Source organism: Cupressus sempervirens, chromosome 9 (assembly GCF_028749045.1).
Source record: "Cupressus sempervirens isolate cs-2001-9-10 chromosome 9, ASM2874904v1, whole genome shotgun sequence".
In the NCBI taxonomy this organism is placed as follows: Eukaryota; Viridiplantae; Streptophyta; class Pinopsida; order Cupressales; family Cupressaceae; genus Cupressus; species Cupressus sempervirens.
Genome location: NC_143126.1, coordinates 770,515,924 through 770,531,331, shown reverse-complemented (window position 1 = coordinate 770,531,331; position 15,408 = coordinate 770,515,924). Strand labels below are relative to the sequence as shown.

At 36.3% G+C, this 15,408-nt stretch overlaps 1 protein-coding gene and 1 pseudogene across 1 annotated transcript; one reads left to right on the top strand and one right to left on the bottom strand.

The window, feature by feature from the left end:
* The window catches only part of LOC149540968 (uncharacterized protein At4g15970-like), a 39,818-nt pseudogene extending 34,814 nt beyond the window's left edge, over positions 1–5,004 (bottom strand).
* Positions 5,005–10,500: 5,496 nt separating this feature from the next.
* Positions 10,501–13,987, top strand: LOC149540967 (uncharacterized). Its single transcript, XM_089802760.1, has 8 exons — positions 10,501–10,903; positions 11,165–11,387; positions 11,640–11,881; positions 12,124–12,242; positions 12,361–12,428; positions 12,567–12,753; positions 12,835–13,008; positions 13,931–13,987. Exons 1-8 carry the CDS (start codon positions 10,501–10,503, stop codon positions 13,985–13,987), a joined length of 1,473 nt encoding a protein of 490 aa, XP_089658886.1.
* Positions 13,988–15,408: the final 1,421 nt, after the last annotated feature.

Here is a 15,408-nt window from a genome sequence, read left to right as displayed (position 1 = left end):
AATTCATTTTCCACGGTTATATTACTATTACATTAGCTTTAGCTTCTTTTACTTTATTGATTGTGTCTATATAGTAAAATAAATTAACTAATAATAAATATGGTAAAACATAGATATTGACAGTTATATTCTTATATCTCAATGTTTTAATAAAATTAACTATATATTGCTCTAATGTCGACTCTTTCCATTTTATAAGAGAATGGAAAAAATAGAATGAATGTAGTAAACACAAATTGATTAGAACTTGATGATGGCATTTAGAATAGTTATCACAAATATTTTCTTCACCAATTTTCTTGACTCTTGAAAACAATAGAATTTTTTATTTTATAAATGACATTCGCATTTTTTATACCTTAATTTTATTAATACAGAATTAATAGAATACCAACATTTAGATTCCAATTCAGCTCTAATTCACTTATTTACTTTTAAAAAAATGAAATAAATGCTCGATTGCATTACTGCATAATCAAATAAAATTTTTATTGCATTCCTTCCTTTCACCACTCTCTTGGATTTTTTGGTATGGAATTGATTATGCAGTATAATATCTTTAATTGTACAAACAAAAAAAGCTTGGCTCTACTATTGTCAAATAAATGTTAGCGTTAATGCAAACCTACATCTTGCCTACAAAGTACACTCAACATTGAAAATGTATTTGCCAATTCACAATGAATCTCCATTGGTTATGGGATTAGGGAAATGCCATTAGAAAAACCCTCCCATCTAGAATCTATATAAAATTAAAAATATGTAGCTGCTCAAATTAATATTTAATTGGTTCACAAATAAAGTAAGGAAACAAGATTTTAAAAATTGAAAATTCAGTCCTCATGTAATAAATAAATGACTGTAGGTTCACAAATAAAGTAAGGAAATGAGATTTAAAAAGTTGAAAATTCAGTCCCCATATGATAAATAAATGACTGTATGCTAAACAAAGAAACTCACATTAAAGACAGTGCAATTCTATCAATGTAGGGGAGGGAGGGAACAAACACTGAACTCACAGCCACACTCGCTAATTGTGGATGATACCTCATACCTGCAAGCATGGATGATACCTGATACCTACAAGTGGCACTACGTCTACTTGTGGTACAATTGAACCATATGAATCAATTGATTATAAAGTCGTATTGATTTGGTACTTGAATTGAACTGCCAATAACTTTATCACTATCAGATCTGCTTTCAATTCTGTGTTTATTCGTTTGCAGATTATGGAAATTTCTATTAATATCATAAATTGAACAACCAAACCTAGGGAAAAACACCATACTCCCCAAACAAAAACCAGCAATCTAGATTACCATTTGAGAAGTAGAAAACACACACAGCTCCTTTTCATAAACAGATGATAGGATAATTAAACTGTTGTAGACTAGTGAACCACCAGCAATGCTGTTAAATTAACTGCAAGCCCATGTTAGAAAAGAGAATAATGAACCTTAAGAACCTTGTGATCATGATGGATAGTCTATGCTAGATTTTGAGGAACCACAACCTTACTACTTTGTAAAACTGGAAAGTTGCTTTAGGGAATTATCAATTCTTTGTGCATGAGTCTCGTAAAGAAAAGGATGTCTCTTAAGTTTAATGAAAGGGGAATCTCCATAATTTAGAACAGATCTAGATAGTCATCAGCAGCAGCCAATTTCAAAATCAGTTCCAAGAATATCATCCAATAAGATGCCAAAATGCAAAATAATTTTAAAAAGGTTGACAAATCCAAATAATTCTCATCAAACATGTTATGGAAAGTCATTTTTTCTCTTCATAGATCTGGATTTATAATTCAATTAAATGAGAGGTAATCCTCCCTCTTAACTATAAAATTCCAAACTCTTTAAACTAGTAAACATGTCTGTCCAATTGAAAAGTGAAGATTGAAAGCCTTGAAAACATAGTTGATGAATGATTTCCCATTGCATGTACATGAAGAAGCATAAAGCCCTTTACTGCCCGCATAAAAGGAGAATGCATTTATCTGTGTATTAAAGCCAACAACCAAAGTGACAATGCCAAACCCCCTACTTGTCCACACATTTTTGCCACTGTCACATACACATTTCAAGCTTCCACAATGGCAATGCTAGAGCACCTTCCAACCTGAAGATGTATTGTAAAAAAAATCAAGTTAATTTCATCAGAACAAATGTCACAACCCTTGTACAAAGTGTGGTAGGAGAAGAAGTACATCAAATGCTTGTAAGAGATGAGGGACCTATATGTCATGTAGAAACAATAGTTTTAGTTCATGGTTTTGGGGATAGCTCATTCTCTTTCAAAAATGTCCAGTCAATTCTCACAAACAGCAAAACAAAAAATAGTACCGCATTTTTCTACCAAAACAAAAACAAAGATATATACATTATGAAATCCATTTGCAGTAATTCAACTGTGTAATGCCCCGTCAAGGGATCTAAAGAATTAACCTAGAATTTCACTAAGTTTGGTAGCATTTTTTTTTTTAAATATGAAAATAAATACCACATATAATTTATACTCATTAACGAAAGCAATAGCAATGTCCATCTAAATGTAAACATAACATTCACAACTGGTTACATTGTTTAAAGATCCCTTAACATTGAATTACATCTAAATCAACTAACATTATTGAATTCCATCAAATATAACAACCACATGAAATAATATTGATAAGTCCAATGGTCATACATTACATTTCCAAATGCTCAATCATCCACTGTACATGTCATAGGGTATGAAAAGCCTAAAAGAATATACATATGTGAAATAAGATACATCATCCTATTCTAATCCATGATACATCAAAGTAAAGATAATCACATGATACACATGATACATCATCATAGAAGACATATACATCGATCATAAAAATCAAACATAATAAACTAAGTGCACGGTTCCTCCCAACCGTTAATAGCATCATAGACCATCGTGGGCCCTAGGTATCCCTCCGTGCATAACATTCCAAAATCACCGAAGAGGTCATCGGTATTAACATAGTAGGAATGTCACTCCTAACATATACTATATCATATGCAGAAAGTAATCTAACATGCAAATAAAAGCATAAGATAACATCATCTAACATATGCTAATCATCAATGAAAGGATACATATCCACCATCATGAAGGACGCAACAACCACAATGTCTCAATGAATCTCAAATGATAAGAGTAGAAAAACACTACCACTTGACTGCGTGGTACCTAAGTGGTCCACTCCCACCGTGCTGAGGAGATAATCTCAAGTCCCAAATAGGCTATCCAAAATCACATAGTATAAAACTCTATAAGTCTAGGAATTCTGAAAGTATACTAACTCAAAGGTTCCAAACACAAAATCGACATCTAATTCCCAGGGGCACACAAAGACATGTAGGAACCTACTATGCAAGCGGGAAAGTGTCATCGCATTTATCACATACAAGTTACCCTGGCAGTTAGCTAAACTCCACAAGTCCATACTAATCTCATGAGGCCACTAGTATCCTCTCATACTGACGAGGCATACCAACCATGCGTTCTCTCTACTCCCTTCCTAGTCTATACAAGCACTCAAGGCATGGACGAGAACAAAACACTTATCTTTTTAGGTTCATTTAGTTAGTATTAGGTGTGAATGTTTTCACTTATTAATCCAACTTACAATGAGGTACCTTGGCAGCATCTTAGAGCCCCGGCCCCCATTGCAAGCCACTTCCTAACACTACATGCAAATAACCTACCCTAAGCTCATGGAATCATAAATCTCAAAATCACAAAAGATAATCCATAAAATCATCAAATATGCATAAAAGCATCAAATCTCCATGAGCAAGCATCCATAGAAAATCATGATCACAACAGCTCTCTATTGGCAACTAAAGTATCATTGATAATCAAAAGTATCCATTGGTTCTCAATAACAAAAATATATCTCATTTATATTGATTGAAGACTCCAAAATGGTTGAGTCAAAACATGTCACAACATGACATCATCAAGAATAAATCCACATTCAGTCCCATCATGGCGACTAGAAAATAAACCAAGGATAACTGATCGATGAACAAAAAATGGTTAAGTCAAGTAAGAATCTCAACTATAACAATCAGTAATTACAAACATTACATAGAGCATTCCATCACCTAACCATGGTTGGGGTTATAAAGATTGAGATTAAAACATCATCATGACATCACAATCACATCACCCCCAAGCCTCTGGTAGATGTCCTATAACTGGTCAACACTAGTCAACTCAAAATCCAAAACAATAGCATAAAGAATACACAATGCAAACATATGTTTTGGTTTTGCTAAATTTACATACTTGAATCTAAATGTAGAGGTCTCAGTTTATGTTTTCAAGTTTGGGGAATGAATGGAGGAACATTTTGTACATTTTCCTAACACGTGTTGTTTTGGATAGATAAAAGTTTTCCTTTATAAGTCCAAAATCCATCTCCCAATTATAATATTTGTTTGAAAACGACCCCCACCAACTACTAATTATATTTCATTATATATATTATTAAATCAATTGATTAAATCTTAATAGTTAACTTACAATATTATAAAATAATTCACCCTTATAAAAGATGAACCTTTATTATAAATCATTTATCAAATATATAATAATTTAAATTCATTAATAACATACTTACATACTTACATATATACATATACATATACATATATATATATATATATATATATATATATATATATATATATATATATATATATATATATATATATATATATATATATATATATATATACATACGTATATAAATATATATTAATATAACATTTTATATAAAAAATGAAATATAAATTGAATTTCATAGCTTACATTCTTTCTTTTTAAAAAACAAAGCCAAATCATAAAAGCACCCGTCGTCGTATCAACGACTGTCACAAATGTGACATCCGCCGCGGGTACCCTGCGACTGTTGCCTTGATGGCACTGGCGCAGGTACGCTGTGTAGCAGGTACCCAGCAACCATTTCAAAGGCATGGGTACGGGGAGGTGCAATTCTGCCCCACCCAATATGTAAATTATTATTATTATTTTTTCACATATTCAAAATCGTATTTCACAAATGTGAATGAAATTCAGATCTTTAATAAACATTATCGATTGCGATTCCATATTTGATTTTTCCAATTAAATAAATATATATGTATATATACATAGGTATGTATATATATATAAAGGTAAATATATGTATATATATATATATATATATATATATATATATATATATATATATATATATATATATATATATATATATATATATATATATATTTGTGTGTGTGTGTGTGTGTGTGTGTGTGTATACATGCATAGTTAATCAATATCACAACACATAAACACATATATATATGTGTGTGTGTGTGTGTGTGTGTGTGTGTGTGTGTGTGTGTGTTTATGTGTGCAAATTCAAAAATATAAACAGTTTATTTAAAAATTCTAATTTTTAGAATTTTCCTATAAACTTAAATCTCAAAATTTATACAAATATTAATCTAATGGATTTGGCTATGAATTTAAACCTAGCCCTGTGTTCTTTTCTGATTTATGCATAAAAGATTCTCAAATAAATTTTAACTACTCATATTGAAAATGCATACAATTAAGATAGGAAAATCCTCAGAAGACATATGGAAGACACAAAGAAGACAGAGAATGCAAGATGTAGAAATAGCATAAGTAAAATCACAAGAATCTACCCGGGCTCTGATGCTAATTTGCTCTTCCTCAGAAAACCTGCAGAGCAAGCTCCTCCCTTCGTCATAATTCTCGAGTCCTCCAATGCTCCAAATGCTCTCCAAATGCTATCTCTAAGCTTCTAGGAATGCCTGAATATAAAGAGTTCTCAGGAAACACCTAGAATGCTTCTAGAAATAGCTAGAAGGTGTCACCAACTAAGCATGTGTCTTTTCTAACCTTCTAGATGAATCATAAGGTTGTAGACACTATGGGCTTAATTGATGCACTAACCTCCGTGTTGTTGACATAAGAGAAATAGAAAGGTGCGTTAACTCCTAGGCAAGCTTATAACTCCAATTTTACTTTTTATATAATTTCTATTTAAATTTTTATAACTTTCATTTTAATTTTTATAACTTTTATTATTATTATTAATTTATTACTTTTATTATTATTTATAATTATTATTAATTTTAATTTCTAATTTTATTTTTTAAAATCTTTTTTCCTCAATTAATTCACATTTAATTATTTATAATCAAAATATCAAAGACCATGATATTTTATATTAATCTTCTCAAATAATTAATTTATTAATTAAATCCATTTATTAAGACTTAATTAATGGAAAATTCACTATAGACCTCCAAGATAAAATATAAAAACCCATCATAGAGCAATTCACACAAAATCAGTCTAAAGGGTTAAAAATCATGAAATATGTCATCCGACACATTCAGTGGGTAAAGTATCCAGATCCTTGTCCTACCTCACTAGGACAAATGGTTTAAGGGTTTGGGATTTGGACTTGAGAATTTATCTCCCTTCTCTTATCATTGAGATAGTATAATAGGGTACGCTCATCCTGGCAATTCAGGGAAGTCGATACTCGATCCTTACAACCTGCAGAAAAACCATGCATGTACATACAATATATATAATGCTAAGCTAAACAGGCAAAAGCAGGAAGTGGTGCATCATGTAGATCTCGACTAAGTAGGTAACTACGACTCCCTTCCTTAACCATATCAGAAACGCCATACAATATGAACAAACATGCACACCATACACATGCAAGTATGGGGTAAGTATCTATAATAAAGCACATTAGATAATAAACCATCTAACTAATCATCAACAATAACTAAAAGCAATGTAGTGATCATCATGCATACATGAAATGTAAAGTCTAAATGATCTCATCATATACTAACTGAATCCATAACATAATGTCTGATAGTCTCAAAACAATACCACTAATCCATCAACATAAAACTAGTCTATCATAGTCTGATAATAACAACAACAATGTGGGTTAAGGGACAACTAAAGGGTTTCATGGGTTGTGCGCTACGATGGGTGTCTGTGCAAGGTCGACGAGCTAGGGCAGCCGTGCCCTAGCTCCGTTCTAAGCTTTCTGTACGTGCACCTGCGGGGGCAGGTGATTCAGTCGGCATGAAGGTTGGTGTCTGGTCTATAATGCCATTTTTGTAGGCTGTTCTCTACTCTTGGTTCGGTCTGCGGGCAGTGGGGACGGTGGGTCGTGCGTCACCTGGTTCGTGGTCCCCTACGGTGATTACTCCAGGCCGGTGGAAGAATGACGATGGGTGAGCTGCCATGGGTCTCACTTGACATTATTTTGCATGATGCAGAGGACATGCATCCGCCAAATCAAGGGGTGAGGGTGTTTGATAATGCCCTTTTTTCTTAGAGTTCAAGAGTTACAGCTTCAAATCCGTCTAGCAGTTCTTGAATCACAAAGATAAACGGGTGCCTGGAGCGATGCAAAGAAAGACCTAAATTGGTAATCCCTTACGAGATGATTGCTGAGGATGTGGAATACTATTCAAAGCATTCGTTGTACTGTATATTTCTAGGTTTAAGAGTATCCCTTCAATTTCTAGAAAACTAGGCTCAAAGAATCTGGGAGCTAGAGGGTGAAATGGATGTCACGTTGTTTGCAAACAACTTTTTCATGGTTACATTCGCCTACATGGCAGATCGTAATAGGGTATTTGAGGGCGGGCCCTATTTTTACAACCAGGTTGGGCTATTTGTTAAGCCATGCCATGCAGGATTTAACCCCTCTGAGGAGATTTCGAATTGGGTCCCAGTGTGGGTTCGGCTAGCCAGATTTCCAATAGAGTGTTGTTGAGAGGATGTTTTCCATATGCTCGCTTCGATGTTGGGGAAACCGGTTGGGTCCTCAACCCAAACCCTTAGGAAGAGGGTTATGACTTTTGCTCAAATCTGTATGGAGCTTGATTTGAGTAGACCACTGCCAGATGAGGTTGAATTGTGCACATGACCACATTCTTGGGTGCAGCAACTCGATTATGAGACCCTTCCCTTCCGGTGTCGACTTTGTCATGAATATGGCCACCTACTGTGTAGGTGCCCGAAGGTCAAGCCGGTTGAACATCGGCCTCCACTCCCTCCTTGTCACAATCTTGGGGCTGATAAAGGGAAGAAGCCAAATTCAAGAGAGGAAAAGGATGTTGAGGGCTTTGTACAGGTCAAGGCTCGCAATCGTAATAGAGGTCAAAAGAGGACTTTGATGGAGAGACAGGAGGAGGATACCTTTAATAGATTTGAAGTCCTAGATGAACTGGGGCAGCAAGAAGTTATTCCGGGATCTAGTAGCTTGGCTCAATTAGTTGTGGAGCCTGATTAGGAGATTGTCTCTTCCGACCCTCCTCCTACTCCACAGGTTGAACTTGCTATGCCTATGGTCACTGATGGGCAGGCAGGGGCTCAGGTGTCTCTGGGGTTAAATGTTGATCGGGGTCAGGAAGTAGGGGGTGTTGCCCTTCCTGCAAGGAGTGTAGTTTCGGATATGGATAAGCGTGGCAAGTCTTCTCCTCACTTGGGTATTCTTCAGAAGGATGGCAAGAAGGGGGTTTTTGAGAAAAGTGGTAAAAGTGGGCGTAAGAAGGACATGGAGAAGATTAAGATGATTGGGGAGAATCTGGTGGAGTCAGGAGCTATCAAGACCTTGGATTCTCATTTCTCGACTCCCCAGAAATGATCATTATTTCATGGAATGCAAGGGGCTTGAATAGTGGCCCTAAACAAAAAGTTGTTTGAGAATTGGTTAGAATTCATTCTCCTGATGTTCTTTTTCTTCAGGAGACCAAATTTGTTGTTGAGAGTATGATGAGTATAGCTCCTAAATTGTGGAAGAATGGTCAATGTCAGTGCATTGGAGCTCTGGGATCTTCAGGGGGGGTAGCTTGCCTTTGGAACCCATGAAAGATCCAGCCTATGTGGTGGATATCCTTTAGATCATCTATTTCCCTGGTCTCTCTATGCTACGAGTCAGGAGAGTCTGTTCTTCTCTCCAATGTCTATGCCCCTATTGAGCTCCAAGGTAAGATCCTTACATGGAATAATATTCATTATGTTCGTGGGTTATTTCCTTATTTTCCATGGATTATTGTTGGAGACTTTAATGCTATTCTAGATCTCTCTGAAAAATGGGGGGGTATTGCAAGACTTGAGCCCTCCTCTGTGCTTCTTCGGGATGACATTTTAGCACTCAATCTCATAGATATCAAGCCTAGTAATGGCCAGTTCACTTGGAATAATAGAAGAATAGGAGATAATTGCATTGTGGAATGACTAGATCGTTTCATGGTATCCTATTTTTGGGTGGGTGGATTATGGTCATCCAGGTCTGATATATTAGATTGGAGAGGGTCAGATCACTGGCCCATTAAGTTAGTTATCTCCTCCAATCGGTTGCCTCAGAAGCCACCTTTTAAATTCTAGCTTATGTGGTTAAGGGACCCAGATCTATATGGCTATGTAGCTGAGTGGTGGAAGGATGGTAGACCTGCCTTTGGTATAGCAATGTATATCTTTGCTAAACTCCTACAATATGTTAAATATCAGCTTAAAAGATGGAACAGATATTGCTTTGGTAATATTTTTCAAGAGAAATATGCAGCCCAGGCTGAGTTGAATGATATTACCAGGTTGTTAAGGGAAGAGGGGGTGTCAGATTATTTGTTGCGTGAGGAAGCTAGGACTCTGAAAACTTTGGAGGAGTGGGAACTGAGAGAGAAAATCTACTGGAAACAAAAAGCTCGTATTGAATGGCTTCAAGAAGGTGATAAGAATACTACTTTATTCTTCAATTTAGTTCAGGCCAAACAACATGGTAACTCCATATCAACCTTGGTGAATGTTAGGGGAGAGACGCTCTCTTCTTCTCAGGAGATTTTCAGCAAAGCTGTACAGTATTTTGAGTCTTTATTTAGGGAGGTTTCACAGGGGGACTCGATTGAAGAGGCCCAGGTCCTTTCTTGTATTCCTTCTTTAGTTTCTTTGGAAATGAAAGAGCATCTTATGAGCTCCATCTCTTTGGAAGAATTAGAGGGGACTGTTTTCTAGATGAAAAAAGGAAAAGCTCCAGGTCCAGGCGGCTTTCCGATTGAGTTCTTCCAGGAATTTTGAGATATTATCAAGTTAGATTTACTGGCAGTTGTTCAGGAATCCCAGAGCAACAAGTAAATGCTCCGGGCTCTGAATTCTACTTTCCTTGCTCTCATCCCCATGGGGGAAGGGGCTAATCGGATTAGTCAATTTTTCCCTATCTCTCTTTGCAATGTTATTTATAAAATTATATCTAAGCTGATTGCTAACAGGTTAAAAAAGTGGCTTCCAATATTAATTTCTGAAGAACGGAGTGGCTTTGTGATGGGGCGCCATATCCTGGATGGGGTGGTTGTGGTGACTAAGACTATTCATTCTATGGCCAAGTCTAAAGACAAGGCTATGTTCATTAAGTTGGACATGGCTAACGCATATGACAGAGTCCATTGGTCATTTCTCCAAAGGGTTCTGGGTGCCTTTGGTGTTGAGGAGGAATGGATTCGATGGGTTATGAGTTGTGTGAACTCGACTTCTTTCTCAGTCTTGATTAATGGGGAACACTCTAATCTCTTTGGTGCTTCTCGGGGATTACGGCAGGGCAATCCCCTATCTCCTTATTCGTTTCTACTTTTCGCAGAAGGTCTGGGCCGATTGATAAAAAGTAATGTTGAAGGGGGCTTTATTCAGGGCTGGCAATGGGGAGGAGGCCTCCTTGTGCAATCTCACCTACAGTTTGTGGATGATATACCCTTGATGGGTATGGCTACCGTTCGGGAGGCTTTAAATATACGCAAAGTGTTGGATGTTTATCTTGTTGCTTCAGGTCAGATGATTAATGACGACAAATCTTCCATTTATTTCTTTAATACTCCACTTTCTATTTAGAGGAGAATCGCCCATATTCTTAGATTCCAAATTGGAAGTCTTCCAATGTTCTACCTCGACATTCCTATCTCTGGTGGTAGGCATTCTAAGGATTCATGGAAGGTTATTCTTGACAAGTTCTGGGCCAAAGTTACTCATTGTACCCACCGCTAGCTATCCTTTGCTGGTCGGGTCCAACTAATTCAATCTGTGGTTCAAGCTCTTCCTCTCTATAGGAGTATGGTTCAGGTGGCGCCATTGAGCTTTGTTAGGGAACTGGACTCCTTAGCAAGACAATTTTTATGGGCTGGTAATCTATCTTCAACCAATTGGAGTCTTGTCAAATGGGAGGTTGTCGATAGCCCAAAATGGTTTGGTGGTCTTGGTTTATGGCAATCAATGCTTACTGGTACTGCTCTAGCTGCTAAATTGTATTGGCATTGGTGTGTGGAAAAGGAATAGGTTTGAGCTAGAATTTTGTCTCTGAAGTACCTCCTAGGGATCCCCCATAATGATATTCCTCGGTATGGTTTGTGTGGGAAAGGCTCTGTGATTTGGAGTACTCTCAAAAAAGGAGCGGCACTCATTAAGGGTGGCTTACAATGGATCTACAAAAGTGGCTCAGAGGCTTAGTTCTAGCATGATGCTTGGGATGGGTATCCTCCCCTAGTTGTTCAGTATCCTCATTTGCGTAGGTTGGCTCAGAGTTTCTGTGATGCTGGATGGTCAAGAGTGTGTGACTTTAAATCTTTTTCCCCTCAGGGTCAGCTGGTGGAGGCAAGGTGGAAGAATCCGGAGGAGTGGCCTATTTTTGGTTCGGAAGCGGAGTGGGCTAAGCTCCAGTTCATTCTTTTGAGGTGGGACTGTAATGCCCTTAGGGGTGAGGATGTGCTGGCCTGGTCCCCTAATCCCAAGGGCATTTATACTATTTCCTTTGGTTATTAGGATTTACTCTCCCAACAGCTGGTGGGAGGGGAGGTTCAATGGTGGAAGAAAGTTTGGAGTCAATTTTCTTGGCCAAAATGTAACTGCTTTATCTGGACCTTGGTTTGGAACAAATGCCTGACTTGGGACAATATTTGGAAGAGGGGTTTTTCTAGCCCATCGAGATGTATCCTTTGTAGTAGTGAGGAAGAAGACTCTATGCATTTATTCTTCCATTGCTCTTTCACTCTACAGTTATGGCATTTCTGGTGGGATGTTTGGAAATGCTCGTGCATTCACGCCTCCTCTCTGATGGAGTTTTGGTTGAGACTAAGGAGGCCCCCATCCCTGGCTCCCTTCTTGCAGGATGTTTGGCATACTAGACCTACCTTTTTGCTATGGCCAGTCTAGTTGGAACGAAATCGGAGAATATTTTGAGGAGAAGCTTTGGGGATTCAGCAGGTTTGGATTAGAATTTTGGGAATGATTCAGGACACAGTCTTAGCTAAAAATGAGGTAGTGATGCCTCTTGAGAGGGACGATGCTATAATGGTTGACAGGTTTTGAATTCAAGGAATATCTCCAAGCTTTGCCTTTGTAAGGAGAAGCAGAAGGGTGAAACATAAAGTCCAAAGGATAGGGAAGTGGATGACCCCTCCGGCTAGCATTTTAAAAGTTAATACTGATGGTTCCTCTAGGGGAAATCCAGGGCCTACTGGTATAGGTGGGATTGGTAGGGACTCTTCTGGAAGGGTGGTTTTTATATTCTCAGTTAATAAAGGGATGCAAATTGTTAATAGAATGGAAGGGTTGGCTATTCTTTATGCTTTGCAGAGGGCATATGCTCTGGGGTGGCGCAAGGTGATTTGTGAATCTGATTCTCAGGTTCTTGTGAATCTTCTACTTGAGAGGAAGTCTTCAGATTTTAGCTGGGAGTTGTCTTTGATAGTGCAATAGATATTACAGGTTAGTTCTATGATGGATTTAGTGTTTTATACCCATATTCCAAGGGAGTGGAATAGGGCAGCTGATAGTTTGGCAAAGTGGGCATCTGGAAATGTAGATGGTTGGCGGATTGATGAGTGGGAGAAGTTGCCAAGTGAGTTACGTCAAGACTTGGAGAGAACATTGACAGAGGATGTAAGTGGTATTAGGGAGAGTTGATTTTGCTTCTACAGTTTTTTTGTGGTTTTTAGTGTTTCCTGAGGTTTAGGCCTTGTTCTGTTTTGTACTTCTTTGCTCTCTTCTTCAATAAAGTTTTTACCCCCTTTTTTTTCAAAAAAAATAACAACAATGTACAGAAAAGATGTGAACGAGGGTAGGCACTACAAACTGACTATAGTGGAAGACAGTATATAACTATCTTACTAACCTTTGAATAGAAGTATAATTAATAGCATCAATTGTATTCAGAGGAAATAGAAAGCAGATTAAATCTCCAAGCACAACACTTGTCCATATGTTCTCTAGACACGAGTTCTACATGCAGGGTCTTTCACAACTGTCAACAACTCCATACTGAAGTAAAATGAATCATCATTAACTTAGCAAGTTTTTAGGGCAAAAGCGAAAGGGATGGCTAGACAAAATGGCGGTGTTACAGACTGTCTATAGCTTGAAAAACCCAAAACCCCATAATGTGGTTTTCCCTTACAATAACCCTGCATCGTACCTCAGAATGTGTGCTTACTATTTTGTTAGATAGCTATCCTCTATCGTCGCGCCTTCTCCTACATCGTTAAACTCAAATTTAGCCTCAGACCACCTGCGACCATAGAGATATCAAATCACTCAATAGGAAAAAGCCATTTGATTAATATAATAAATATGGTACTTAAAATTCATGCAACTTCACCAACTAGACTATGAAGGAGAGAGCAAATGTTTTTAAAACTGAATCATTATTAGCTGTTGAAGCTAAGTTTAATCATTGTTTAATGCAACCCCTAGGAAATAGTTCTCTGCCTCAGCAGGAACTAATAATTGGTGGCATTCTCTTTTTCCTCATTGGAAGGCACAAATTCTTTTCGGATGTTTGATTTGTTGTTGTTCTTGTTTTCAGTTTCGAGTGATGCCTGATGGAGATATATATCATGCTGTGGAAAATCCTAGCGTGTAGAACCTTTTCATATGGTTAATACAAGTCACCATCAAAATCAAAGGCTTAAAGTGTGTTTAGTTTAAGACAATGTTTTATAAACTAACAGTTGAATTTTCATTTTTAGTTTTACTTGTTCTTAGTTAAATAATTTTTTTTTTTTAATGTTTAGATGTATATAAGTCTAGTTCAATTGGTTTATCTAATTAATCTAAATCATATCTTTAGTCCTTTTCTATTATAAAAAGTTCACAAGTTTAACTATGAGGTCATCCTAAAATTCATAATGCTGATCTATTTAATAGAAAAATAAAATTTAAGCACCTAGTTGACTAGCTTTATTTTACACTTTAGTCTTAGCTTAACCATGGACAAATTTTCATTAGTTGGTTTTATGTTTTAATCATGCAAAATAATGTATCCTACATTTTAAGGATGCCATAAAATAGGATGATCAATACATTGGATACAATCATTTGCATCTACATTATATGGCAAGATCAAGTAAAGGGTTTGGACATACTCATTTATTGCATGTCTGATTAGAAAATAACACACATGTTTCAAAAACCAACAATGTTCTTGAAACAAGTTTGAGTTCAAAATCACACTTCAAATTATGTTACTGATTATAGAACTCAAGGTGAAGTCTCACATTATGAATGGAACAATGCTAATAAATCTTTTAGGAATTTTAAAATCTGATAGCTCCAAAGCAAGTTTGAATATAAAATCATTCTTCAAACACTAGTTCCAGAACTCGTGACAAAGTCCAACATCAATAATGAAACAACGGCCAATGAACGATTCAAGAATTTTACAACCTGACACTCTTTTAGGACAAGTTTGAGTTCAAAAGTGCATTATGGATTTCAATAATAATTCTAGAACTAGAGGTGTGAGACTATATCAACTTGAATGGAACATTGATCTTAAAGTACATAGTAACAACTCAATGGGAAATTATGAACCTTCTATTAAGACGTTTTGGATCTAACAACTAGTTTAAAACCCAAAGTTAGAAATGGAACAAACGTTAAAGAGCTAGCAAAACTAGACTAGAACTTTTGAACTTCCTATAGAGTATTTTTTTGTGTCCAGAACAAATTGTGTTATTTGAACTTCTAAAATTCCTTTATAGTATGTTGAGAATTATGATTTATGATTTGTTTTATTTTTTAATAAATATTATTGAGGCTGTTCTTTTTTAATTCCCTTTACTTCAATGACCCTTGGCATCTCATGAAAATTGCATAAATTGATTTTGATTGGGATGATACTACTTATTGGCTTTCATGCTTCTTTATTGATTTTTTTACTTAATATGGTTTTTCAATCCATAGATTTTGCACTATGTATTGTAATTGGAATCTATAATTTAGATCAATGATTCATAGCTTATTCACTCTTGTATATCTCATTGCACATAGACAACTTATCAA